The sequence below is a fragment of the Sus scrofa genome, chromosome 13, assembly GCF_000003025.6.
Source record: "Sus scrofa isolate TJ Tabasco breed Duroc chromosome 13, Sscrofa11.1, whole genome shotgun sequence".
In the NCBI taxonomy this organism is placed as follows: domain Eukaryota; kingdom Metazoa; phylum Chordata; class Mammalia; order Artiodactyla; family Suidae; genus Sus; species Sus scrofa.
The window spans coordinates 198,004,958-198,031,691 of NC_010455.5; the positions used below are offsets into that span (position 1 = coordinate 198,004,958).

Consider the following 26,734-nt stretch of genomic DNA (forward strand, 5'->3'; position numbering starts at 1 on the left):
GCTAGTGGTTGAACTGGAGATGCAGCTGCTCGCCTACACCACAGCCGCTTCAACACCAGATCTGAGACATGTCTGCAACCTACACCACAGCTTGGGCAACACTGGATCCTTAACCCACTGAGTGGGGCCAGGAGTCGAACCCACATTCTTATGGATACGAGTCAGGTTCATTACCACGGAGCCACAACAGGAATCTCCCCCCTCCCTTTTATCTACTGCAAAATAACATGTCTTTAAAAGGGACCTGCCTCTATCTCTATTTTGTGCTGAAATACATTTTGTTGTGGTGTCCCAGTTGGAGGCGGCTCCTTTGCTGGCTGATGTCCACCTGATGTCCAAGCTGAGCCCTGTGAACTGTAGGAATGATAAAGAAGGAGCCGGGCTTTGATAACCAAACCTAGCATGGGGCTGGGCGCATGGGCTCTAGAATCTAACTGGCCCAAGTAACTACTCAACATCTCAGTTTCCTCATCTGTCAAATGGGGGAGTGGCAGAACCTCCCTGAGGGCTGGTTATGAGGATGAACTGAGCTGCCTGTCAGGGGAGAGGCTGTGTGAATCACAGCTCTCACCCGGAACCCTGGACTTGAACCTCAGCTCCTCTGCCCTGGAGCCAGTTACAGATCTCTCTGTTCACCCTTCTGAGCAGTGGAGAGAATGGTAGTACCCATCACAGGCTGCTGTGAGGAGTAAGTGAGTTAAGCATGTGTAGCTGTTAGTTCTTGTCACTACAGAGCTCTGGGCACATGCAGGAGAAATATGAGGTGGCGACAAAACACACTCACTTCCCCAAACCCAGGCCACCGACATATGGACCTGCACGATGCCAGGGCACTGAAGTCACCAAGGAGGCCGGAGTCCTACTGGTTGCTCTCAGGGAACTTAAATTCTAAAACAATGGAAAACAGGTAGTGAAAAAGACCACACAAAAGTTGCACACAGTGAGAGCCACTGCCCCAGCTTAATTGCCAATGAGAAATGCAATATTTCAGGTTGGCAGATAAAAGGCTTTCTTTACAACTGAGGTTCAGGAGTTCCCGCTGTGGCACAATGGGATCGGTGGCATCTTGGGAGCACTGGGTTGTAGATTCAATCCCTGGCCCCACACAGTGGGTTAAGGATCTGGTGTTGCTGTAGCTGCAGTTTAGGTCATGACTGCATCTCAGTTCCCGGCCCAGGAACTCTGTATGCTGTGGGGTAGCCAAAAATGGAAAGGAAAAAAAAAAAGAACCTAGGTTCAGCTACATAATGGTCCCCAAAGGTATCAGGGTCTGAATCCTTGGTATCTGGGAAGGTTACCCTCCATGATGAAAGAATCTTTGCATGTGGGAAAGGATTTTGTGACTGAGATGATTCTGGATTACCTGGACAGGCCCTAAATGCAATCACAGGTGTCCTTATAAGAGAGAGGCAGAGGGAAGATTTGACACAGAAGAGGAAAAAGTCATGCGGCCACAGAAGCAGAGATTGGGGTGATGTGACCACAAGCCAAGGAATGCCAGCAGCCACCAGCAGTCACCAGCAGTCACCAGAGGCCAGGAATTGCTTCTCCCTTAGAGCCTGTGGAGGGAGCATGGCCCTCCTGACACCTTGATTTTGGCTCAGTGGAACTGATTTTGCACTTCACACCTCCAGGACAGGGAGAGAATAAGTTTCTGTTGGTTTAATCCACCAAGAGTGTAGTAATTTGTTACAGTAGCCACAAGAAAGTCATACTGCACCATTGACTGTAAAGTGGGAGCTATAGCTGAGACTGTCTGGTTCCAAGTGTAAGTGGTAAGTGCCATTCATCCTCAGATAAAATGCGTGATAACAGGGAGTTCCCATTGTGGTTTAGCAAGTTAAGAACCCGACTAGTATCCATGAGGATTTGGGTTTGATCCCTGGCCTCAGTGCGTTAAGGATCTGGTGTTGCCACAAGCTGTGGCATAGGTCACAGATATGGCTGGGTTCCAGTGTTGCTATGGCTGTGGCATAGATGGCAGCTAAAGCTCCAATTCAACCCCTAGCTTGGGAACTTCCACATGCTGCAGGTGCAGCCCTAAAACAAAAACAAACAAAAAAAATGCATGATAACAAAATGCTACAGAAGTCAACCACTTAGTTGCTATAAAGCACTGAGCATCTGTTTTCTGACAAAATATTTCTAAAGAATCCAGGAAGTTTCAGGAAGAAAGGTGGACAGAAAGACAACCAAAGAATTTGATTTTTCTGGGCTTGGCTAACGGGAACCTGGCTTCGCAATCCAATACATAGACAAGGCTTTTAGGAGTTGAGTAACAGTTTTCAGAGGTTATTTTTGATACATTCCAGAAGAATTACACTTCTATTGTAAAATTGCTGCCTGAACATATATAAAGACAAATAAATTTTGTGATATGTTTAAAAGGAGGCAGGCCTTTTTTCTATCAAAATGAAAGGTACCGTGGCAAATCCTTACAATCACTAGCAGCAGCAGCCCCAAACTTGAATAGGATGCTGTTGCATCAGCTACAGGTGACTCAGCAACCAGGGCCCCAGTATGCACTGCATGACAGTCTAATGGCCTCCTGTTGGGAGTCTTAGAGTTGAGACATGAGACGGATTGGATAAGTGGGTTCTGTAGATCCTCCCCCCCTCCCCCGTTTCCATCGCTTGGTCACCCACCAAGTCCCCTGGAATCCATCACCGTCGTAGCTTCCCAGGCTCCTTATGGGGATCACCAACTTGCCTTGGAGGATCTGGATGGGGTTTCACCTCCTTGGATGTCTCCTGCTCACCTCTGCCTTCTTGCTTTCAAGCAATGGGAAGGGAGGAGCCTCTTCAGCCTCCATCTGGACCACACCTGCTGATGGCAAGCTGTGGATTATTTTGATGGGCTGACACTGGTAGGCACACTACTTAATTTCCACTTTTTGTGACTGCCCACTTGCTTCTCTCTCTCTCTTTTTAACTCTCAGACCTAGACAGTTCTCTTCACCTCGGATCACCCACCACCAAGCTCCCTTGTTCTGGCTTAACCCTAATCTTCCCACTGACCTTATAGCCTCCAGAGCAGCCTTAACAAGATCAGAGTCAAGATCGCTAATTCAGCAACAAGCTTTAATGAAACCTCCAGCAAGCCGTAAGTACCCTGCTAATGCCCTGAGAAGCCTCCATCCTCACAGCATCCCGGTGAGATTATTGAAAGAGTATCTTTGGCCTCAGTGGTCCAGAATTGAGCTCAACAGAGTTGGGAGAGGTTGTGCCCATAGCACAATCCTACTGCTTGTTAGAGGAATCCCCCTTAAGAAAATTTACCAAGATAGTAGTTTTCCCATCTTCGGACTTTGTTAGTTAGTGTTCTCCATTTGCTTGGGTTTATCCTTTCAATCCCTTTGCTAATTAAATCACTGAAGAGTATATACTGGTAAGAATAGACACTGTCGATGGACTGCAAACAAAACTCCTTCCTGTTATTGATGATAAACCATTTCAGAGAAGACCAGGCTGAGTCTAAAGGGTTCAGGTAATTGTAAGGGGAAGGCAGAGAGAGTAGTTTATGGCCATAGTACTTGGCTACCTCGGGGCAACATACGATGCTCGTTAAGTTAATGACGGATGAGACCTGGGCTTCAGACTCTTTGTCTTCTTTTGGCTTCATCTCATCCTGCTGCCTTCTCTCTTTGATCACAATGGCACACTTCCCATAGGTCTTCTGGGCCACCTCACAGAACTCAAAGAAGAGGCTGTCTTCTTGTTTGATGCATAACTCATCCCTCAGGAACATTCGATATGTCCAAGGCACCCATCCTTTACTCCCCCCGGCATGAACAATACACCACGTTGGAGTCGGCAGGAAAGAGCCATCACTAAAATCTTCCCCAGTGACAAGACTCTCAGGGATATCAGTTTCCCCAAGATATATGGTTGTGAATCCATCATACTGCAGTGTTCTCAAGGTCTTCAGGTATTGGAGACATTGCTTCCTCTTGATGCTATCAAATAGATTTCTGATAATGATGTTTCTTAAGAGAGGGTTTGCGAAGTGAGGCATGGTAGCTCTTTCCGTGGTGTTTTTCAAAGCTCACGTGTCTCCTTTGCAGAGATCTGCCAAGAGGAGAAGGATGACCTCACAAAGGGCTTTCTTACAGCTGAGCCAGTCCATAGATTCACTTTGGCTCTCAAAGCATCGTGGAACACACACTCAGAACCATGCCTTTCTGCTTTATATGACATGGGAACTGCTAGCCACACAAAATACTACTTTGACATCGCATCTGCAGTTGACCTGGAGAGAGAGACTGACAATTGTGTTAGTTTGCTAAGCCTGCCTTTACAAAATACCATAGGCTGGTTGACTTAAACAACAGAAATCTATTTACTTTTTCACAGTTCCAGAGACTGGAAGCCCACGATCAAGGTGTCAGCTGATCTGGTTTCTCCTGACTTTTCTCCTTGGCTTGTAGATAGCCACCTTCTTGCTGTGTCCTTATTTGGCCGGTCTTGTATGTGCCCATGAGCCTTTGTCCTTATAAAGACCCAGTCCCGTGGGGTTAGGGCCCACCCATATGACCTCATACTGCCTTAATCACTTCTCTGAAGACCCTGTCTCCAAATATAGTCATATTCTGAGATACTGGGGGGTGAAGGCTTCAACTCTGATTTGAGGGAGACACTATTCAGCCCCCTAACGGCAACCATTTAACAACGATGAGCCAAGTTTCCATTTGGGTCATGATGACGACAAGCAGTACTTATTCATTCATCCATCCTGAGCACCTACCAGGGACCAGGCATTGTTCCAGGCCCCTGGGTACATTCACAACATGTCTGCTAAGGCCTGGGCATGTGTGTGGTTTATGTCTGCGTACAAATGGGCTTTGTGCCCGATGCCTGCCCTCCTTCACAATCAATCGCGGTTTTTCCAGGTGGCAGAAAGGGGTGTGGCAAACAGCAAAAGAAAGTCAGCCTGCGTACCTATATTTCCCTGGGGCTGCCAATTCTTGAGCTAACACAATACCCCATCTGCAAAGGACTTTTATGTACTCAAAGCAAAAAGACAGCTTCCTTCAAACTCTAGCAGCCTCTTCAGTTTCCTTTCTTTGTATTTTCTGGTCTCCTGAGAGCTAAAGATGTTTCATAAAGGTGCGTAATGGATTCCCTCCAGTGAAGATGTGGATGGAATGATTTATCAAGTCCTTCACTTGACTGTTGAAGGGATGAGGATTTTCTTCCCACAAAGATTTCCTGAGACTCAGGTTTAGGCAGTGCCAGACCCTAGGACTAACCCAGCATAGTTAGTCAGCAAAGTTAATATGAAACCTGGGCTCTCCGAGTGCCTTTCTTAGAGGCCAGGATCAGGGGGTTTGGGTTGATAATTGTGGCCATTTTCTCTTAGAATTTTTCTTTCAGCAGCAGGAACCCTCTTCAGACCCAATTGATGTGGAAGTGAAATATGTAGAAGAGAAGGGTGGTTTCTCACTGAAGTGGTAATGGTGGCCCTGGAGTCCCCCTCTTCAGCCACCTCCCTTCTCCCCTCGGTCCCACAGGACCCTGTGACCTGGAACGGCAACGTGAAAACATTATAAAATACAATGAAATCAATTCTAAGACATAAATCCTTTACTTCTCTCTCATCCCATTTTTAGTCGTGTATGGATATGGGACACATGCTCAGAAGTGTAGAAGAGCAGTTCCCACTGTGGCTCAGCAGTTAGTGAACCTGACTAGCATTCATGAGGATGCGGGTTCGATCCCTGGCCTTGCTCAGTGGGTTAAGGATCCGGAATTGCCCTGAGCTCTGGTGTAGGTCACAGATGCAACTTGGATCCCGCGTTGCTGTGGCCGTGGTGTAGGCCAGCAGCTACAGCTCCAGTTGGACCCTTAGCCTGGGAACCTCCATATGCTGTGGGTGTGGCCCTAAAAATGACAAAAAAAAAAAAAAAAGAAGAAGTCTAGAAGAAAACGTACAATATGTTATCTTTGTGTAAATACGTGGTATAAGTGATAAATAATATGCATATTTGATTGTATTGTCCAATATAAACAACAGAAAAATAAACCAAATACTAATTAAAAATGCTCACCTATGGGAGTTCCCATCTCGGCTCAGTGGAAATGAATCTGACTAACATCCATGAGGATGCTGGTTTGCTCCCTGATCTCGAGCACTGGGTGGGGGATCTGGCCTTTTGGTGAGCTTCGTTCTAGGCTAAAGATGTGGCTTGAATCTGGTGTTTTGTGGCTGTGGCTGTGGTGTAGGTCAGCAGCTGCAGCTCCAATTTGATCCCTAGCCTGGGAACTTCCATATGCTGAGAGTGCAGCCCTAAAAAGCAAAAAAAAAAAAGCTTACTTGTAAAGGAAGCGATAGAACAAGAGGGAGGAAATCAGTGCGAAATCTTTTCTGAATGTATCTTGTTTCCTAGTTTTGACTGGAAAATGTAAATGTTACAGGCTTCAAGTCTACTTTATGGAGATTAAGCCCCAAAGCCTCTGGCCATGTCTCACTGTAATGCCCCTTCCCCCACCTCGACCTGCCTGGGCGGCTCCCTCCCTGCTAAAGAGGGAATGTGGCCCATTCCTCACCAGGCCACCCTGTAACCTATTCCCCATGCAGATAAGGTCTCCTGCCCAAGACCAATCAGAAGGTCAAACTGGGTCTCCACTCAGGCATTGGGGGATATAAAAAACATTGCAGAGTGAGTCAGGCTCTCTTTTTAACCTGCGCCCATGTGCGTTCTCTCACTCTCTTTCTGAAAATGTACTTTCACTTTAATAAGTTTAGAAAACACCCACTGTTTCGATGCTTTGTTGCAGTAAAGCAGGGACCGAGGAAACTATGACTGTATCATAAACATTTCACATTAAAAAAAAAAAATGTAAAGGAAGTTCCTATCGTGGCACAGTGGAAACAAACCCAACTACATCCATGAGGATGTGGGTTCCATCCCTGGCCTCGCCCAGTGGGTCAGGGATCTGGCATTGTGGTGAGCTGTGGTGTAGGTCGCAGATGTGGCTCGGATCCCGCGTTGTTGTGGCTGTGTTGTAGGCCAGCAGCTATAGCTCCGATTTGACCCCTAGCCTGGGAACTTCCATAGGCCATGGGAGTGGCCCTAAAAAGAACATTAAAAAAAAAAAAAGAAAGAAAGAAAGAAAAAGAAAACTAAAACATAACAATCTCTAAAATATACAAGATCGTATATAATTTTATACAATATAAAATATACAAAACTGAAACTAATGAACCTAACTGCTTATCAGTAACCAAAATGAACAAATAAAAAGACAGTAGCAAATTATACTCCTACCTTCTGGATTATGGCCTCTAAATATCACTTCCCACTGAAGGAAGAGGGATCCTTTGATTTTAGGTCTGGGGATGGAATGTAGAAGATGAGCTTGGGACATCTTGTCCAGCCTGATGGCAAGGAAGCCTTTTCTATGACACCAAGATCTACACTCACTGGCCCAGGACTAAGGCAGGACCAAGGAATAGCCTGCCCGGCAGCAAAGTGGGGCCTAATGCATTGCTCTGTGCATGACCAGAGAAACTCAGAGAACCTTTCCCTTTGCTCCTTCCCCTGATGTTTGGCCTTGTGGACTCCCCTTCTTGACTTGTTTCCACTGAAGGATACTGAGGGCCTGGGATAAAGAATCAACTTCAACTGGATGACATCCTACTTGGAAGACTTTGCAGGGCCATGGAACGACCACCAGGGGGCAGTGCATGTATGTCTCCAAGGCACCACCTTGAAATTGTCAACTTAACCCACAACCTGAATGAAAGTGGAGAGTTAAGTTTTATTTGGGGCAAAATTAGGACTTAAGCCCCGGAGGCAGCTTCTCAGCTAGCCCTGAGAAAACTATTCTGAGGAGGTGAGGGGGGAGCTAGGATTATATAGGATTTTTGGCAGCAAAGGGCAGGGAGCAGGAACACAAGAGGTCTGGCCTCACTGAAACCGTTCCTTTGATAGGCACCTCAGCCATGGGGCCAGCATCCTATATTTTCTGAGCCTGAGTTTCCTCAGGGCTCCCTGTTAGGCTTGGCTGCAGTCTGATGGCTGCTAGGTGGCAGGTATGCTTTGTTTCTTTCCTGAGGTCCCTCGGGGCTCACGGCTCACCCTTGGAGGTAGCTGCACTCACTGATGACTGTGACATTCTTTGTTTTGTTGACTCAACCACAGCCCTGAAAAACGGCCCCAGAGAGGCAGGGGGAAATAATATCAGCGCATATGATAAAGGTGAGGGGGCGGTGGATGCAGCTGTGTACCGAGACCAGCTCAGCAGGTTGGAGCTGAAGAACGGGTGCTGTGAAACTTAAGGAAAAAAGTTAACATTAAACAAGACACAGAGACATTTATCTTAAGTAAAGGTAGGAACTGAGGGACTCAAGGTCTCAGGGACCAAGAGCCCCACCTCAAGAAACCACAGTTCTTTTATTGTGCTCTTTAGGATTATGTCAAGTGAGGAAGGGGTTGTAGATGCAGGATATAGGTTTTTTTTTTTAATTATTTTAAAAGTCACATAGCCGGTTGCTGATTAAGCTTTTATTCTGACCTTTAGGCATTTAACAATCATTAGCATTTGAGGAAGCTTGGCATCAGCTATCTATGCATAGCATTCTAGAGAATCACCATCGTGCTTCTGCAGACAGCGTGCCCATCTGCAGCAACCTGGTGTGCCTAGATGTGCACCTCGGTTCTCCTTGCTAATGCATTTCCTGCTAACGACCCCTCATAAACCCCTTGGGGCCATGAGGCTCATCTTCCTCTTGTTCTTTAGAGGATATGTCGTGCTTATGCAAATGGCATGCCTGTCTGCACAGGTCCAATGTACCTAGACCAACGCATTATGTCCTCATTCAGGTGACCCTATGAATAACTTATGCCTTTGGGTCTTTGTTCTTAAGCTTAAGTCATTTACCAGCAGAGCGACTGTGTTTCCAGCAGGACGATGGGGTAAAGTAAAACAGGACAAGATGGAGTTTTCAGCATAGAAAATAGAAACAACGAGGCTAAGAAAAGATTGTAGAAACATGTCTCGCGACAGCTGTGAACACATTTTACAAAAGTTTTCTGCTGGTCTTGTGACGGTTGCTATGAGTCATGAGGAGCAGATATCACCATGAAGGGTTTTAGTGTTTTTTGAGATATAAGGAAATGCAAGAATTGGGCACATAAAATTTTCTCCTACAAATGCTTAATATCTGAAGAGCTGTTAACCTCCACCACAGCTCACAGCAACGCCAGGTCCTTAACCCACTGAGCAAGGCCAGGGATCGAACCTGCAACCTCATGGTTCCTAGTCGGGTTCGTTAGTTAGCTGCTGAGCCACGACGGGAACTCCCAGGGTGCCTTACTCCTGATTTCCACCCTGAACTCCGCTTAGGGAGTGTTGCAGGTCAGCAGTGGCAAAGGCTCATGATTTAACCCAGGTAGGGGCTGGTGGCAAGTGCCAAAATCCAGTTCATGTAAGTACCATCCAGGACTTGAGATAGAACCTTGCTTTCCCAGGAACCCAATGCACACTCCCGAGCCCTTCTCAATCACAGCCTTCTCTCTTGACTGTATAATGAATAACTATCTGTTTTTCTAGAAAATACTTCCATATGTCTTTCTTCTCCATTGCCAGGTAATGGATATTCTAAGATAAAACACTGTAAAATGTTTAACTCATTTAAATTAATTTGGTGTAACTGGGATATCAAGTTTCTTCCAATTATAGAAAGTGACAGACACCTTAACCTAGCAGGTAAATATTGCTATGGTTCTGTTGGCACACCTGGCACAAACTGTGCCTGTCACACAGAAAAAGGGAACATTCGGAAACTGGTTTCACCAACCGGTTTCACCTCTTCCCCCCCGAAACCTCATAATCTAAAACAGTTGCCACACATGTAAGTAGATAGATGGATACATATATGTGTTAGTTTGAGTCTTAGCCCACAAACTTGGTTGTGCAGGAAACATGATGCTTATTTAAATCAATCACAACGGACTCAGGGGTTGTGCGGCTCCTTCCCCACCCCCAAGGCCAGAGCATTAGCAAGATGCTGAGGTCACCCTTCCCCATGTCACCAAGAAGGGCCCTGTGGGGCTCCTTGGCACAAACGCCATTCTGTGTCCCTCATGTCTTTTTAGGAAATAGCCTCCTTGACCTTCTGTGAGTTCCAAAGGGCAAGTTCAAACAGCCAAGAGAAGAACTTCCAGCCACCTCTTTTTCTACAAAAAACAAAAACAAAAACACTTAAAAAAAATCCTTCTACTGTACTTTCTCAAGCCAAGGAGAATTGACCAGACCGAGAAGGGGGTTTCTCACAAGCCTTGACCCTCCCCAGAGTTGCTTTTCCTCACAGGTGGGATGAGAGAATTGGACCAGGCAAGGGTGAGGTTCCTTCTCCCCCAAATATGTGATCTGTCTCTTTCTCTCTCTCTTTTTTTTTTAAGGGCTGCACCCGAGGCATATGGAGGTTTCCAGGCTGGGGTCGAATTGGAGCTGCAGCTGGTGGGCCTACACCACAGCCACTGCAAAGCCAGATCTGAGGCGAGTCTGCAACCTGCACCACAGCTTACGGCAACACCGGATCCTTAACCCACTGAGTGGGGCCAGGGATCGAACCCTTGTTCTCATGGATACTGGTCAGATTCATTACTGCCCAGCCACAATGGAAACTTCCTGATGTGTCTCTTTCATTTGGAACAGAACCAATATATGTGAGTAGGGCCGTAAATGTGTGTGTAAGTATATATGTACATGAGTGTGTATATGTGTGGGTGGATATGTGTGTGCAGATTCAATGACTGCATATTTTTGCATATGTGTATGTGTTGTGTGCCGTCTGAATGTGTGTGTCAGTGAGTGTGCTGCCTCTGTGGTGCATGTGTGTGAATTTTGAATACCTGGACCTGTGGGAGGACGGCCAGCCGGAAGTGCTTCCTGTTTTTAGTCAGGGTCATCGCCAGATTCTCTTCAAACTTCCTTGACCAGCTTCTGCCTCATTTGGCTGAAGCACAATTCCCACCCCCGACTTCTCCTCAGGCCTTCACCTGGGAGACAAGAGCCAGCCCATGGGGCTTAAAGCTGCTTCTACACTGCCCGGAACAGCAGTCCTCAAACTAGGTACACCAAGGACTCAACAGAGGCACTTTGCTTATGTCTGGGCCCCGAGCTCAGAGGCTCTGATGGAATTGGCCTGGAGTGAGGCCTAAGTATTATCAAGATTTTGAGAAACTTCTATGTGATTCTAAGATGAGACCAAGTTGAAAGCCCTGTCCAAGATCAAGGCCTCATCAGGAGACCTATGGGTATGGAGCTGGTAGGGATCTCAGAGTTCATTTTTCTTCTTTCCCTCTTAGGTCTGCCCCTGAGGCATATGGAAGTTCCCAGGCTAGGGTCTGAATTAGAGCTGCAGCTACAGGCCTATGCCACAGCCACAGCAATGACAGATCCGAGCTACACCACATCTCATGGCAACATTGAATCCTTAACCCATTGATCAAGGCCAGAGATTGAACCCACATCCTCATGGAGAGTAGTCAGATTCATTACCACTGACCACAATGGGAACTCCTCAGAGTTCATTTTGAAAGGAACAGAATAAATTTTTTTCCTCATATAAACATATGTATATATATATATAGAGAGAGAGAGAATTTTTAGTGCAGAGAGGTTTGAGTTTTATATAAATGAAAAGAATAGAAAGTAAGGAATGGGATTGGCTTCCCTTCACCTTCATGGAGACCTGAGGAACCTCCATGGAACAAGGCGTCTTAGTCCCTTTGTGCTGCTGTAACAAGTTACCCCAGATGGGCCTTAAACAGCAGACATTTATCTCTCACAGCTCTGGGGCTTGGAAGTCCAAGTTCAAGGTCCTGTAGATCCAGTGTCTGATGAGGCCCCACCCCCTGGTTTTCAGGCAGACATCTGGTTAGTGTTTCCTGTGACGGGAGGGGAGAGATTGGAGGAGATGAGCTCTCACTTTTCTTCTCATAAGGGCACTAATCCCATCGTGGGGGCTACACCCTCATGATCTCATTACCTCCCAAAGGCCCCACCTCCTCGTGTCATCACATTGGAGGATGGGATTTCAACTTATGAATTTTGTGGAGGACACAAACATTGCATCCCCACCCCATGGCTTGAGAAGCTGAAATCCAGTTCAACTCTGTGGTAGCCACCAGTAGTCTCCCCTAATTGTTTGGCTTTAGCCTTTCAAGCACATGTTAGTGGTAGGTTTGCTGAGGGAGGAACAGGCAAGGCCAAATTGGTAAAGAAAGAAAGATTAATTAAGGCATCAGAGAGGAATGGGCTGAGCTCAAGATGGCAGACTGTGAGGAGGGCTAGGCTTATATAGGATCTGTGGCAAGGAAGTCTGGGGCTAAAGTTCATGGTGGGAACTTGTGGCTAGAATGATGAAGGAGGAGGGCAAGGTCAAGGGAGGGGTAAGGGGTTGAGTCCCAGGAGAGGGACAGTTAATCCTTGTAGGAGGTTAATCTATGCAGGCAGTTGTTTTCCTCAGGCCATTGTTTCTTGCTGCCCAACCTGAGCCTCTGCATTCCAGGGAGGATGTAGATTTTTCTTTTTTTTTTTTGCTTTTTAGGGCCACACACATGTGGCATATGGAGGTTCCCAGGCTAGGAGTCCAATCAGAGCTACAGCTGCTGGCCTATACCACAGCTCACGGCAAAGGGAACGAGGCCAGGGATTGAACCCGCAACCTCATGTACTAGTCGGATTTGTTTCCACTGTGCCACAACAGGAACTCCTAGGATGTAGATCTTGTGCCAGGCCCATACCCATGTCGGCAGCAGGTCTCCTAGATGAACAGCCACATTTGGGGCATGGGGGTGTGGTCTATCTCCATCCTCCTGGGAACCTATCAGTTAGGATGACACGTCCCTGCCCCCTTGTGGTTGGGAGGACCTTGGGCTAATTCAGCCAGGGAGTGGTGGGCTGATGTGATGTGTGTCTCTTCCAGGCTGGAGCATTTAATCATCCAACTGAGACTCTCTGGAGCTCTTTCTTTCAACACTGAGACCAGAGATGTTTCAGAGAGCGGCTGCTCCAGAGACCTGGGTCTCAGAGCAAGGACAGCGATGACACAGAGTGGAGCCCCAGCCGACCCGCCGTGCACATGGGGCATGAGAGTGAAATGAACCTAACCCAAACCAGTCGTCTTCCCACTCCTCACTTTGGGTGGACATCATGGTAGATTTTGGACATCACATTCACAGAAACATCACACGGACCCAGCTTGAACCTTTCATCTGCTGTTTGACAATATACAGTTTAGTTAGCCTCTCTGAGCCTCTAGTCCCTAATAGCACCCACCTTGTGATGTTTATAATGAGATCACCTGGGTTAGTGGACAGCAAACTCCCAGGCTTTGGTAGTGTTCATTAAATATTACTTTTCTTCTCTTCCTATGGCCTCTTTTTTTTTTTCTAAACTTTTTATAGCCGAACCTGCCGGCATATGGAAATTCTCTGGCTAGGGGTTGAGTAGGCGCTGCAGCTGCAGCCTATGCCACAGCCACGGCCACAGCCACCCATCCAAGCTGCATCTGCAACCTATGCATCAGCTTGTGGCAAAGCCAGATCCTTAACCCCATGGAGTGAGGTCAGGAATAAAACCTGCATCCTCATGGACACTATGTTGGGTTCTTAAGTCCCTGAGTCACAGTGGATACTCTCCAATGGCATCTTTAGTGGACACACGGTTGCCAACCTGGCTTCTATTTTCCCAACCCCCTTCCTTTTTTTTTCTTTTTGCTTTTTTTAGGGCAGCACCTATGGCATATGGAAGTTCCCAAGCTAGGGGTCCAACTGGAGCTACAGCTGCCAACCTACACCACACCCACAGCAACACAGGATCTGAGCCACATCTGTGGCATACACCACAGCTCACGGCAATGCCGGATCCTTAACGCACTGAGTGGGGCCCAGGGATCAAACCCTCATCCTTATGGATATGAGTTGGATTCATTTCTGCTGTGCCACAATGGGGACTCCACAACCCCCCTTCCTGACAGCACCCTGAGCTGGGTTCACATTTCATCTTCTCCCATAAAGCTTTGGAGGAAGCCTGCTCCAGACTTAGGCCAATTGGCACACTCCACTCCCCGAGGCGTCACCTGGTTCAGGATGTGCTTGTGATGTAAGCAGCCCCCCATAAACCTCAGGGTTGTTGGGAGGACTTCTGGGCCCTCAGGATCCGGGAAAGGCCCAACCTCGCTTCCCTGCATCTCTTTCTGCAGGAGGAGATCTGTCCCCTCTCCTGTGTGCCAAAAGCCAGGCTGATGCTTGTTCAGACACCTCCGATTCCAGCAGGGGACACAGCCTGGGCTCCAGCTGGGACCCCCCACTTATTTGTTCTCTGATAATTAAATTTCCTAACTTAGCTCTGTGCTAAGTGGGTTGGCAAGGCAGGGGGTGTGGGATAAAGGCCCCTGCCTGGCCTAGAGGGGCTCCTCTCTGCGCTTCGTGCTGATAAACAGATACATGCATGAAAGTGCATGTCTGGGGCGTGGTGGCAGCTTAGGGCAGAAGGTATGAGGCCATCACAGCTTCAAACAACACAGGAGGAACATGACTGAGGGGCAAACAGCTCAGCATCTCCCTGACAAATAATAATTACAGTAATAATACTCTGGAGAATTTAGGATTTGTGCCCACATGAGAGCCACACAGAAATCCACGTCATGGAAATGACGTGGTCTAGTTTGACTTTTATGACTTGTATTGGAGGCTCATCATCATCCTGCTGGTTGGTTTCGCTTCATTAAATTTTCCAGTATGAAGCTTCCCACTGTGGCTCAGCAGTAATGAACCTGTCTAGTAGCCATGAGGATGAAGGTTCAATCCCTGACCTCGAGCGTTGATGTGAGCTTTGGTGTAGGTTGCGGATGAGGCTCGGATCTGTTTTGCTTTGGCTGTGGTGTATGTAGGCTGGCAGCTGTAGCTCTGATTTGACCCCTAGCCTGAGAACTTCCATATGCCATGGGTGCAGCCCTAAAAATCAATCAATCAATCAATCCATACATACATAAATAAATTTTCCAGTGTGTTGATCTGAATTCTATTGCTTGTACTGATGATGGATGACATAAATTTCTTTTTCTGCTCTGACCTGAGGTTTACCAATCAATTTGTCAGTTCCCTTGTAACATATTGTCCTGAATGAACAGCACTCCATACATGCTTCTTCTCTCTCTCTCTCTCTCTCTCTTTTTTTTTTTTTTTTTTTTTTTGGTTTTTAGGGTCGAACTCAGGGCATATGGAAGTTCCCATGCATGCTAGGGGTGTAGCTGGCCTACACCACAGCCATAGCAATGTGGGATCCAAGTGACATCTGCAACCTACACCACAGCTCATGGCAATGCCAGATCCGCAATCCCCTGAGTGAGGCCACGGATCAAACTTGCATTCTCATGGATGCTAGTCGAATTAGTTTCCGCTGCCCCACGAAGGGAACTCCATACATGCTCCACTTACAAAGACTGTATCACCTGTGTCTTCTTCCTCAAAGGACACAAATCCCTTGGTGGGGGCCCCACCTCCATGAACTCATCGAAACCTAATCAGTTCTCAAAGGCTCTACTTCCTAGTACGCTCGCCTGGGACATTAGGGCTTCAACATGTGAACTTGATGAGGGTTGGGGTGGAGGTGAGACATAAGTGTTCAGTCCATACCACACTCCCAGTGCCCTGACCCTCCTACTGGCCAGCCACTAGCACCTGCTGACCTCCATTCTAGACAGTTGTTCTCTGCAGCCTGCCCATCATGGGCACAGTGCTCACCAGGCTTTGTGCCACACTGCCCCTGCGTTTGCTTCCTACATGCCAATTCTCTCTATATGCCCATCTTTCCTTGGCTCTCCTGGGCCAGGAAAACTGTTAATGCTGCCCAGAGGCTGGGGCCCGGGCAACTCTTTAAACTTCTTCACTACCCAGTGGCTGCAGCCACACCTTCTCCAATGAGGTGGGCACCCCAGTCTGGGGGAGGGGACTCCCTTCCAAGTTTGTCCTACCCTGGGCACTCTCCCTCAGCCCTAGGCTATGCTTTTGAATCCTCTTTACATCTTTTTTTCCCCCATCTTTTTAGGGCCACACCCTCAGCATATAGAGGTTCTCAGCTAAGGATCAAACTGGAACTGCAGCTGCCGGCCTACACTACAGCCACAGCAACACCATATCCAAGCCATGTCTGTGAACTACACCACAGCTCACTGCAACATGGATCCTTAACCCACTGAGCGAGGCCAGGGATTGAACTCAAGTCCTCATGGATACTAACTAGTCAGGTTAGTTACTGCTGAGCCACGATGGGAACTCCTCTTTTTATAGTCTTATACTTTCTTCTCTATCATCATGTAGTAATTCTGTATAGGAAACTTCCTCCGTTCAAATGCCTGCATGGTTTGTCTCCAGCTTAGTTTGTGGGTGTTGGCATAGAGGCAGGACCTGGGGGTGCAGAGAATGGGAAATGGGCCAAAGAGATAAGATGGGCAGAACATTTTAGTTCCTGGTCCACACCAAGTCCCTTCATTTTAGCCGTCATTATTTTTAAATGATTACTGCTATTTTTTTTTTTTTTTTGTCTTTTTGCTGTTTCTTGGGCTGCTCCCACGGCATATGGAGGTTCCCAGGCTAGGGGTCAAATAGGAGCTGTAGCTACCGGCCTACACCACAGCTCATGGCAACGCTGGATTGTTAACCCACTGAGCAAGGGCAGGGATCGAACTCGCAATCTCATGGTTCCTAGTTGGATTCACTAACCACTGCGCCACGATGGGAACTCCTATTCTTTTTTTTTTTTTTTTTTTTTAAGCACATCTGTAGGATGCTGGGCAAGGAGAGAAGACTCTTTGGAGGAGAGGATGTCTGAGCTGGTTTGACCGCAGACCAAAGAATCTGGCCTGTAGGTGGAAAGGAAGCCATAAGGGACAAAACCAGAAGCTGGCCCCCCTCCCATGGTTGTTATAAAAATTGAAATGAGATGGAAAGGTAAGTGTGCTTTGTAAACAGAAAGAGAGGGAGAGAAATTATAAACAACAAAAAAAATCCAACTCTCTTTTTCCTATCAGGGATAGACATTGGGAACAACCAATCACTTTTAAAAATTCCATGCTCATTATATTTTGTCTGGGGACTGGACATTTCCACCAGAAGAAAGTGCCTAGAGAAAACTATTAGTGCCCCCTGTCCTAAAGGAAATAGCACCCGCTGTTAATAACTAAATTGACACCCTCGTCTACGCATCATTCACCCATTCAGCAAATATTGTGGTGTGTTTTGCAAAGAGTAGGTAAAGTAAAAGTTAGTAAGATGTTGTCTTTATTTTTTTTAAGCCTATAGTTCTCTTTCTCTTTTGGGTCGCTGGTGGCATCTGGAGTTCCCCGGGGCTAGGGATCAGATCCCAGCCACAGTCTTGACCTAAGCCACAGGCTGTGGCAACACCAGATCGTTAACCCACTGTACCTGAATGAAATGGAACTCGGGCTCAGCGCTCTCAAGGCGCTGCCCTTCCAGTTGTGCCACAGCAGGAACTCCAGTCTTTATTCTTAAAATCATATTCTTATGGGTAAATGGGGGCACAGACAGAAGACCAGTATTTTTACTGTTATTCGATAAGTGATCTAATAGATGGACCGAGTTTTCACGCACCTCCCGCAAGGGCTCAACCATGCTCCCTCTTCCCCAAACCTACCCTCCAGGGATTTGGTTAAGTCTGATACCAGCCGCCCCATAGTTTTTGTTACTTCTTGATAGTATAGCTGAAACTAAACTAAAACTAAACTGAAACTAGACCAGAGGGTGTCTGTTGCCAGCATCCCAGGTCCACTTGCTGCTTCAGCTCCTCCTCCTTAGACCGGAGGCATCCCTGAGTCTCTTCGTGGTCTCCCAGGTCACTCCCTTTGAGCCTTTGTGCCATGAGTTTCCTAGCGCTGCAGCTCAGGCCTGATGGGAGCGCTAGTGGGCAAGCCATTGGAAAGAGCTCTCTCCGGGCGTCCTGCCAGGCTGCCAGATGCCTAAATCACTCCTCCCTCCCATCCTTTCCTCCTCACCCGCCCCCGCTCCACCTCTCTGGAGAAGCAAATTCTTTTCCCGATCCCCCACAGAATAGTTCCACCCACACTGAGGAGGTCCTGGGGTCTCTCTCCCTGTACCAAATACTTTGTAAACAAATATAGTCCCCACGTTTGGAAATATTCCACTAAATGAAATTCTTTAAAAAATGTATTTATTTTCCGCTGTCCAGCATGGGGACCAAGTTACACATACATGTATACATACTTTTTCCTCCCATTGTCTTTTTGATCAATGGGAGTGTTTACCAAAGGCTAAGGCAGCCCCAGAAGAGCAAACAAGTCTGCCCTGTGGGTCAAGAAGGTTACACAGGTGACATCTGAACAGCAGTTTTCATCGCTGGCCTTTTCTTCCCAGACTTAGTGCCATCGGGTCACGTGACAGAGCATGTGACCCAGCTTCAGCCAATCAGAACTCTCCACTTCCTGGGCCAACTCTCGGTGATTGGTCCAAGGGGTGGGCACCTGGTATACCTGATCCAAGGCAATGCGCCCTCTTCTGCTCACGTTGGGAACATGAGCAGAGGCGCAAAGAGACCGCATGGGGGCTGGGCCATCTTCTAGGAGGAGCCTAGAGAGAAGTTTCTCCAGCCAGGGCCACTGAGTGAGAGTTAAGAACAGATCGTCCTCTCTCCTTCCTAGGCCTGGATAAGCTGCTGCCGTTTTGATTCTGTGGGCTGTCTCCGTTGCCTTCTCACAGATTCCCCACCCCCACCCCCTATTTTTCACGAGTTAGTTGGAGTTGGTTTCAATTTTACCAACTCTTTAATTGAAAGGGGAGTTGACGTTTCTCTGCTCTGGTGAAAGTCTAGACAATCAGAATCAGTTCTGAGAATCAGAGCCACCTGACACTCTACAAAGAACTGGGTAAATACTAACAAATATTTAGCACCTAAATTCTTTTAAAAGTTCTTTAAAAGAAAGAAACCTTGTGATAATTATATCACTCCAGACAAATCATTATATAGTGAGTTGATTAGACTTTTATTTTGTATAGATGTGTTCTGATCACGTGCTCTGGTAACCCTGATTTGATTTGGTACAAACACTGGAACCATCAGCTGCAAATCCCAGAGGAAGCCATTCCTGGAAACCGTGAACCCCATTCCTTCTAGCTTGATTTTAAATAATTTCCATTTCGGAGGAAGGGCTTCATCTGACCTGATCTGTTAATCTTGGCAGAAACTTACTGTAGGACAAAGAAAGAAAAAGTGTCTGAAATGTTGGAAATCCGTTTGCTCCGCCAGGGTTGATGAAACATGCAAATCTCTTCCCCTTCCCTGACTTGAGCAACCGCTGTGGTGCTGGCACCTTCGCAACTAGTCCAACTACTTAGGCTTTGCCAAGACAGTGATGAATTGCTTTGAACATGAACATTTTATTTTTAATTTTTTTTAATTGAAGTATATTTGATTTACAATATTGTGGTAGCTTCAGGTGTACAGCACACTAATTCAGTTATATACACACACAAATATTCCCTTTCAGATTATTTTCTCTTATGGGTTATTACAAAATATTGACTATAGTTCCCTGTGCTATACAGTATGTCCTTGTTGGTTATCTATTTTATATATAGTTGTGTGTATATTGTAATCCCAACCTCCTAATTCCTCCCTCCCCCAACCCCAAACATTTTAGATTCAAGAGATTTTGCACAAAATATTCTTAATACCCTGGCCTAAAATGGAGCCTACAGTTTCCATCTCAAGCAAACTCTCAGACCAGCTCCCCAGAAAGTGGATGAAATTGGATGAAACAGTAGTTAAGCAGCCTGGGAAAATGTCCTTAGATTCCAAAGAACTAACTGTCTGGGTGTCAATGGGAAGACAGTGGCTTTTGCTCCTTAGGATATACATTTGGAGCCAGTCCAGACCTCGTGTCTAACATGATAGGCCCTTTTAGGGGTTTCCATGACAAGAGTCAGGGGTTGGGGATTAAACAGAACAAATTCTCACTGAGTGCTCTTTGAGAGGTCAAATAATGAGAACACTTCCAAGTGACCATTGAGTTGACATGAGAAATTTACCAACTTTATCTTTTCCTTAGACATAGAAAATCCCATAAATATAAAAAATCTTGGTGGAGGAAATGGTCCCACCTTACCACACATCATATTTCTTTTACCAAATTCCACTCCAAGGCCCCCTTTCTTCAGGAAATTAATTCTCCAGTGGTATCACTGAAGATATTTTTGGTTGAGGGTGACAGAAAGCCTGCTTCCCAAGGTCTTAGTAAAGGGAGTTTATTGGCTCATCAAAAAAAAAAATTCCAATGGGATATTAAGGCTTTGGGCACAGTTTGATCAAGACTCTGTAATTTTCTGTTTTCCTCTCCACATTGGTTTTTTCCCTCAAATTGGCTTTTCTCATGGTGACAAAATGGTGCCAGCAATTGCAGTCTTGGGTCTGTGTTTAACACAATCCAGTGCAAGAAAAGTCTCCTCTGTTCTAAAATTCCCGAAGTCCTTCTCATCATTCTGATGGGGTGGGCTTACTTAAGTCATGGTCCAGGTTGGACTCAATCAGTGAATCTGGAGATGGGCCTCATCAATTAATAATAACACACTGCATTAACCTCAGTGTCTTATTTCAGCCTTTGATCTGGGAGTAGTTTCAGCTTCCTTAGGAGGCATATTGATTCCCAAATGTAAATTAGGGGGTGTTGGGTTATGGAAGATTAAAATGCATACTGAGGAAGCAACCAACAGGAGAGAATTTTATCTTCAAATTCACTTAAGTTCTGACCTTTTGTTCTCCTTTAGTGCATTCTGCATTCCTGTTCACTGTGGATTACTTTCTATGTTTGTGTCTACTTTTTAATCCAGTCCTGTAAGCATCTCAAATTATGAATGAAGCCCAGCCCTAACTATATAAACAAACCAACACTTTTGCTGGAGAACCTGTGAGATGATGCTTGGAAAATATGAAAAAAAGAAAACTACTTGGTAGTCTACTTCATCCTCCAGAAAAAAAAGCTTAGGGTTTAACTCTGACCTTTATGAAATCACAGGGCTGGTTGTAGACCACTGTCCTGCAGACAGGGAAAAAAAATTCATGTGTAGTCCAGGGGGCTACAAAATAAAACTAGATAAACTTCACAGAAGTTGGTACAAAGTATAATTGTTTTCTTTGCCTAGTGAAAGCCACTCGTAAAAATTCAGCTAATGATAATCTCCCTAAATTAATCAGTTATCTAGGCAAGATCTTACTTCTTTTTGAACAGAAATAAGAATAAAGGTACCAGATATTTGTAAAACATTTGAATGAATTATATGATGTTTAAGGTAACAGAAACTAAAAGTGACTGTTTTGTCTACATGTACAATTTGAATCTCATGGGCTTGATTCAGACAGGTCATTAACTGTTATGCAGATGGGTTCTCCTGCAGAATAAGATAATATAGCCATTAATTATAGATTAATCGCCAGTAGACTAGTCATTTCCTTGTCCACAACAGCATCACCATCAACATCAACCATCAGCCACCATCAATACAACCATCAACATCAACTACCACCAACACCATCAACATCAACCATCAGCCACCACCATCAATACAACCATCAACATCAACTACCACCAACACCATCAACATCAACCATCAGCCACCACCATCAATACAACCACCAACACCATCAACATTAACCACAACACCACCACCATTAACATCAACCATTAACACTGCCACCAACATAAACCACCACCACTACCATCAATATCGGCCACTTAAAACATCAACATCATCAACATCAACCATCAGCCACCACCATCAATACAACCATCAACATCAACCACCAACAACACCATCAACATCAACCATCAGCCACCACCATCAATACAACCATCAACATCAACCACCACCAATACAACCATCAACATCAACTACCACCAACACCATCAACATTAACCACAACACCACCACCATTAACATCAACCATTAACACTACCACCAACATAAACCACCACCACTACCATCAATATCGGCCACCCAAAACACCAACATCATCAACATGAACCATCCACCAATGCCAATGCCATCAACAAGAACCATCATCAACATCAACCATCAATTACCAGCACCACCATCCTCAATACCAACCATCAACCACTGCCATCAATCACCACCAATACCACTGCTACCGACATCAACCATTACCAACACCACCACCAACTACCATCACCACTACCACAAAAAGGCTTATATTTTCATATTTATTTTACTTTTCAAAATATATTTATATACATGATTTCAGGAGTTCTTATCTATTGTAAGACTGGCAGAAAACTGGCATCATTATCCTCATTTTATCTGTAAGGAAACTAAGGTCAGGAGAGGTAAAGTGGTATAAATAAGGGTACCCAAGTGGTTAATAGTCAATCCCCCACAAGAGTTTGGTTCTTCTGACCCTAAAATTAATGCTTGTTTTCAATGGACTCCACCCTCTCAATGAAAATAAAGAACTTCGGAAAATGAAGTTGATATTGACAACTGTGGTTCTACATTCCAGTCAGAGTCTTTAGAAGGAATGACCTTCTGTTCATTCTGGAGCCATATTTCCCAACTCTCATGTTTCCCAGGTCACTTGCCACTCAAAGTCCATGTGAGCATCTAGAAGTTGAATTTTCATCCAAGGCATTTGACTCCAAATTCAGTCTTCTTTCCATGACAAGAGGCCACTTCAAATACACCTCAAGAGTCTCCCAGATTTCTCTGAAATATTGGATGTCCCACACCTTTTCCTGAAGCACAAGTTTTCTAGTAAAGGGTGAGTATGGCTGGAAGCCACTGCCCTTGCTCTCTCATCTCAAAGCACCAGAGAACCTGAAAAGGAAGCAGGATGCTGGCTTTTGGTCATACCTCCTTCTACCAGAAGTGCCCATGGCTCAGTGATGCTCTTCCAGCCCCACTCAAAGGCTCGACTCCTCTCACAAGGTTCCAGGTAAACCCAAAGCTTCTCCCCTAGCAAGAAGGTTGGGCCTCTGTTAGAGAGACCTTCTTGCCTTGACTTTCAAGGGATCCCTTGGATTTCGGCATGGGACTCGTTGTTTCCACATGTTGGTCCCAGACTGGCCTTGCTGGGCTGCAGGACAGCTCTGTTGCTAATGGTCAGTGAAGAGCATTTGGCTACCTTGCTCTGGAGCCCTTTCTTTTTGAGTTCAGACGTCAGATTTGAGTAATAAATATCTTCCAAGGACTTATCATTCTTTCTGAGGATGTTGCTGGCCAACTGGAAGAGGAAGATCACTCCGTAGATGCCAAAGATGGTGAGGATGTACCAGGCGGCACTGGTCCCATCTGGAAGCTTCAGGGCCCTGGTGAAGTTGGTGCTGTTCCTCTCCTCCATGTGGTCCCTCAGCAGGTGCCCCACGACAGTGGTGGCCTGCGTCTGGTTGGGGGCTCCCTGATCCCCTGAGAAACAGAGAGGTCCAGATATGACCCAGCATTCCATGCCAAAGCCTGCCTGGCCAAGTGAATGACAGTGTCTTCCCATCAATGAAGTGCTGAAAGAGGCTTTCCTCTGTTCAGTGGGCAGGAGCCTAACAACATATATGTCAATATATTTCTAAAAATTGAAAGAGTTCAAAAGAGTGGTCAGCGGAAATTTGTTTCTCCAGAAATTTAAAACTAGCCAGCCAGAAAAATAAGTTTTCTTTTTTTGGAGTGAATGAGTTATCTGTCCACAGCCCAGCTGAGGTCTACTGGGTTTTGCAAAGGGCATGAGGGGCTTTTCAGAGCCAGAGGCAACTTTCCCAAAAAAGTCTCCCTATAAAAACTACATTTCTTTTTGTTTGTTTCAGAGGTGGAGAAAAAAAGAAGAAAATTTCAGAGGTGGAGAAAAAAAGAAGAAAGAAAATGTTTAATTCAACTATACAGGAATTTTAAATGTTTGCATACTATAAAACCAAACTGGAGAAAAATTGCAGTTTATGCCTCTAAACTTCCTTATAGTTCTGTAAGAAAAAGTCCCACCCCAGTAGAAAAATATGCAAAGGATATAGACAATTAGGTCAGAAAAGAAAGGAACCTTGAACATAAAGAAAAGCATCTCAATATCATTCATAATGGAGGAAATGCAAATTAAAGCAAATTAAAACTATAGCAAGGAGTTCTCTGGTGGCACAGCAGGTAAGGATCTGGCATTATCACTGTAGTGGCTTGGGTCACTGCTGGGGTGTGGGTTTGATCACTGGCCCAGGAACTTCCATAGGCCAAAGGTGGGGCCAAAAAAAAAGTATAGCAAGATAAAATTTCGTAATCTATCAAGTTTGCAAACTCATGATATTTTAGAATACACTGTCTGGGTATGTCCACAGGGTTATCAGGCCTTTGCTTAATTGCTAGTGAGAAAATACATTTATACACCCAACGTGGAGGACATATTGACAAGTTCTGTTGATACTGCAAATGCACTTACCTTTGACCCAGCAATTCTACCTGTAGGAATTTATCTTAAAAATACGCTGGACCATGTCCAAAACAATGCATGTTTAATATGAGTCACTGCAGCACTGTTTGTGATAACGGACGCTTGAGAGGAGCTTGAAGAGCATCACCTGGGAGATGGTTTAATACATTTTGGAACCTCCATGCAATGGACTACTATGCAGCCATAAAAAGTAACAAAGAGTTTTCCTAGTACTAAATCTTAACAAATGAAAACGTGTGTGAGGATATAGTTGATACGATCCTATGCATAAGGAGGGGTACGTTTTTTGCTTGAAGCTCATACAGGTATAAAACAGCTCTAGGAGAATGCACAAAGTGGTACCTGTGGTTGCCCGTGGGGAAGAGAATGGGGGGAAGGAGGCGCCCGTTTCACTGATGTCCTTTTGTACATTTTGTACCATGCGTATTTATTTTCAAAAAGAAATTACTTTAAAAATAGAAAAGTACAAGGGGGCACTTTTCTGGACTCCTTGGTAAAGTGCCCCGGGTTAAGACACCGTGTGCCCTTTCAAGACCTGAAGATTAAGATCTTAATTGCTGTTTAACTCAAAACTGTTTTCTCTACTAGGGGAGCCGGTGAAAATAAAGTGATAAAGAAAAAGTTGTACCTAATCCTTGGAGACATTTTCCAGCTGAGTTTTAAGGATTCGAATCCTCATTTTTTGTTCTATGTGAATGCTGATGTTCTCAGACATGTCACAGGATAAATCCCCTAGCCTGCTGGGTAGACTAATGGTCTTCAATAAATGCTTTCTATTGGGTATTTGCTTGTTGCTAAGTCACTAGGCAAATGCCAGACTCAGAGAGACCAGTATTTTTTTTTATTACTGTTAATTGTCGAATGAATGAATAATCTTATTACTTCGAGGTTAAGGGAAAAACCATTTAAAATTAATTGTACAAACCTCATGTGACAAAGCCCAAATTAACAGATGTCATTATTTAAAATGGGTGACTCATAAGAAACAGTACAATGACCAGGAATTTTATACCACACATGGATGGAATGGTCTGAGAACTTAAATAAGGAAGAGGAAAACATTCCCATCATGATTAAAAAAACAAATCAACCCAACGAGAACATCATGAACTGTAATTAGGGCAAGAGAACTCATTTCAACTTGGAACACATGTACAAACTCATAAACCTTTCTGTGAATTGTTATAGAATGGTGTGATATGTTCAAATGCATATAAAATATACCCATCTAAGAACTAGAGAACATTAAATGATGTGAAAATCAAGCCATTTTCCACATGAAAGAAATTCACTATTTTAATTATTGCAGTGCATTGGTTTTTTTGCCTTTCTTTTTAAATATATAAGAGTAAGTTAGATGGTCTCTATATCCTATAGAAGAGACAAACCTTTTCATCTGTGCTGTTTTGCACTTATAATTCAATAATGTGACATAGAATTGCTCTTCCTTGCATCAGAGCCGAATACTCACATTCCATGTGGCGGTCTTTTCCTTGACACTTGGGGAGACAAGGTTAAGCGGCTACGAGGAAAGAGAGCAACTCCTTTTTGCAGATGAACACGTCCTACTGAAGTCGGGCTGCCCTGAGGTTCAAGAGCAGAGAGAAACGTGATAGCCAAAAAATCTTATGGCAGCACCAAATAGAAACTTAGCATAGAGAAGTTGGACTCATTTTTTCTCATTCATTTAATCCAAGGATTGAAGTTGATCTGTCTTCTGTTGGCTCTAAATAAAAAGCACTTCCTGGCTGCGGCTTGTCAAGAAGATCTAAACCGAGAGAGTTGTTTAAAAACATGCCAGTACCCAGGAATCGCCGGCTCTCACAGGACCCCTCCAGGAGTGTGGTGGCAGGAAGCTCCTTGAGGTTGGCTTCTAGCCTGGATGCTTCCTGAAATCCCCTGTTCTATACCTGTTGCAGGTGTGGCCAGTGGTTAGGTGTGGGAGAGACCCATTGTCATGAGGCCAAGAAACTCCATGGCCAAGAGTCACCAGTTTCCTCTTGGACTGTCCCCAGGATGAGGAAACTCACACAGGAAAGAGCCTGCACAGTGAGGGGCCTTGGTCCCCCTCAGAGCTTGGTGGGTGGTGGGCTTATGGGCCAGGCTGTGAGGAACCAGAACCAGGCTTCTCTTTCCCACATCCCTGAGTCACAGACCACATCCGACTCAAAGAAGATTTAATTGGAAAAGGGGAGAATAAGAGTCTGGGAGAAAAGGGAACACAGGGAGGAAAAGTCAGAAGACCTAAGCACATTCTA

The 26,734-nt window shown here is 45.3% G+C and overlaps 2 protein-coding genes across 2 annotated transcripts; both read right to left on the reverse strand.

Annotated features, from left to right (window-relative positions):
* Window positions 2,001-5,054, reverse strand: C13H21orf140 (chromosome 13 C21orf140 homolog). Its single transcript, XM_021070951.1, has one exon. The coding sequence runs from the start codon at window positions 4,012-4,014 to the stop codon at window positions 3,265-3,267; it is 750 nt and encodes a 249-aa protein (XP_020926610.1). The 5' UTR covers window positions 4,015-5,054; the 3' UTR covers window positions 2,001-3,264.
* LOC110256476 lies at window positions 21,951-26,330 on the reverse strand. The gene is made up of 2 exons (XM_021070952.1): window positions 25,948-26,330; window positions 21,951-23,458 (listed from the first exon to the last, which is right to left on the reverse strand). The coding sequence occupies exons 1-2, from the start codon at window positions 25,952-25,954 to the stop codon at window positions 23,058-23,060; spliced, it is 408 nt and encodes a 135-aa protein (XP_020926611.1). The 5' UTR covers window positions 25,955-26,330; the 3' UTR covers window positions 21,951-23,057.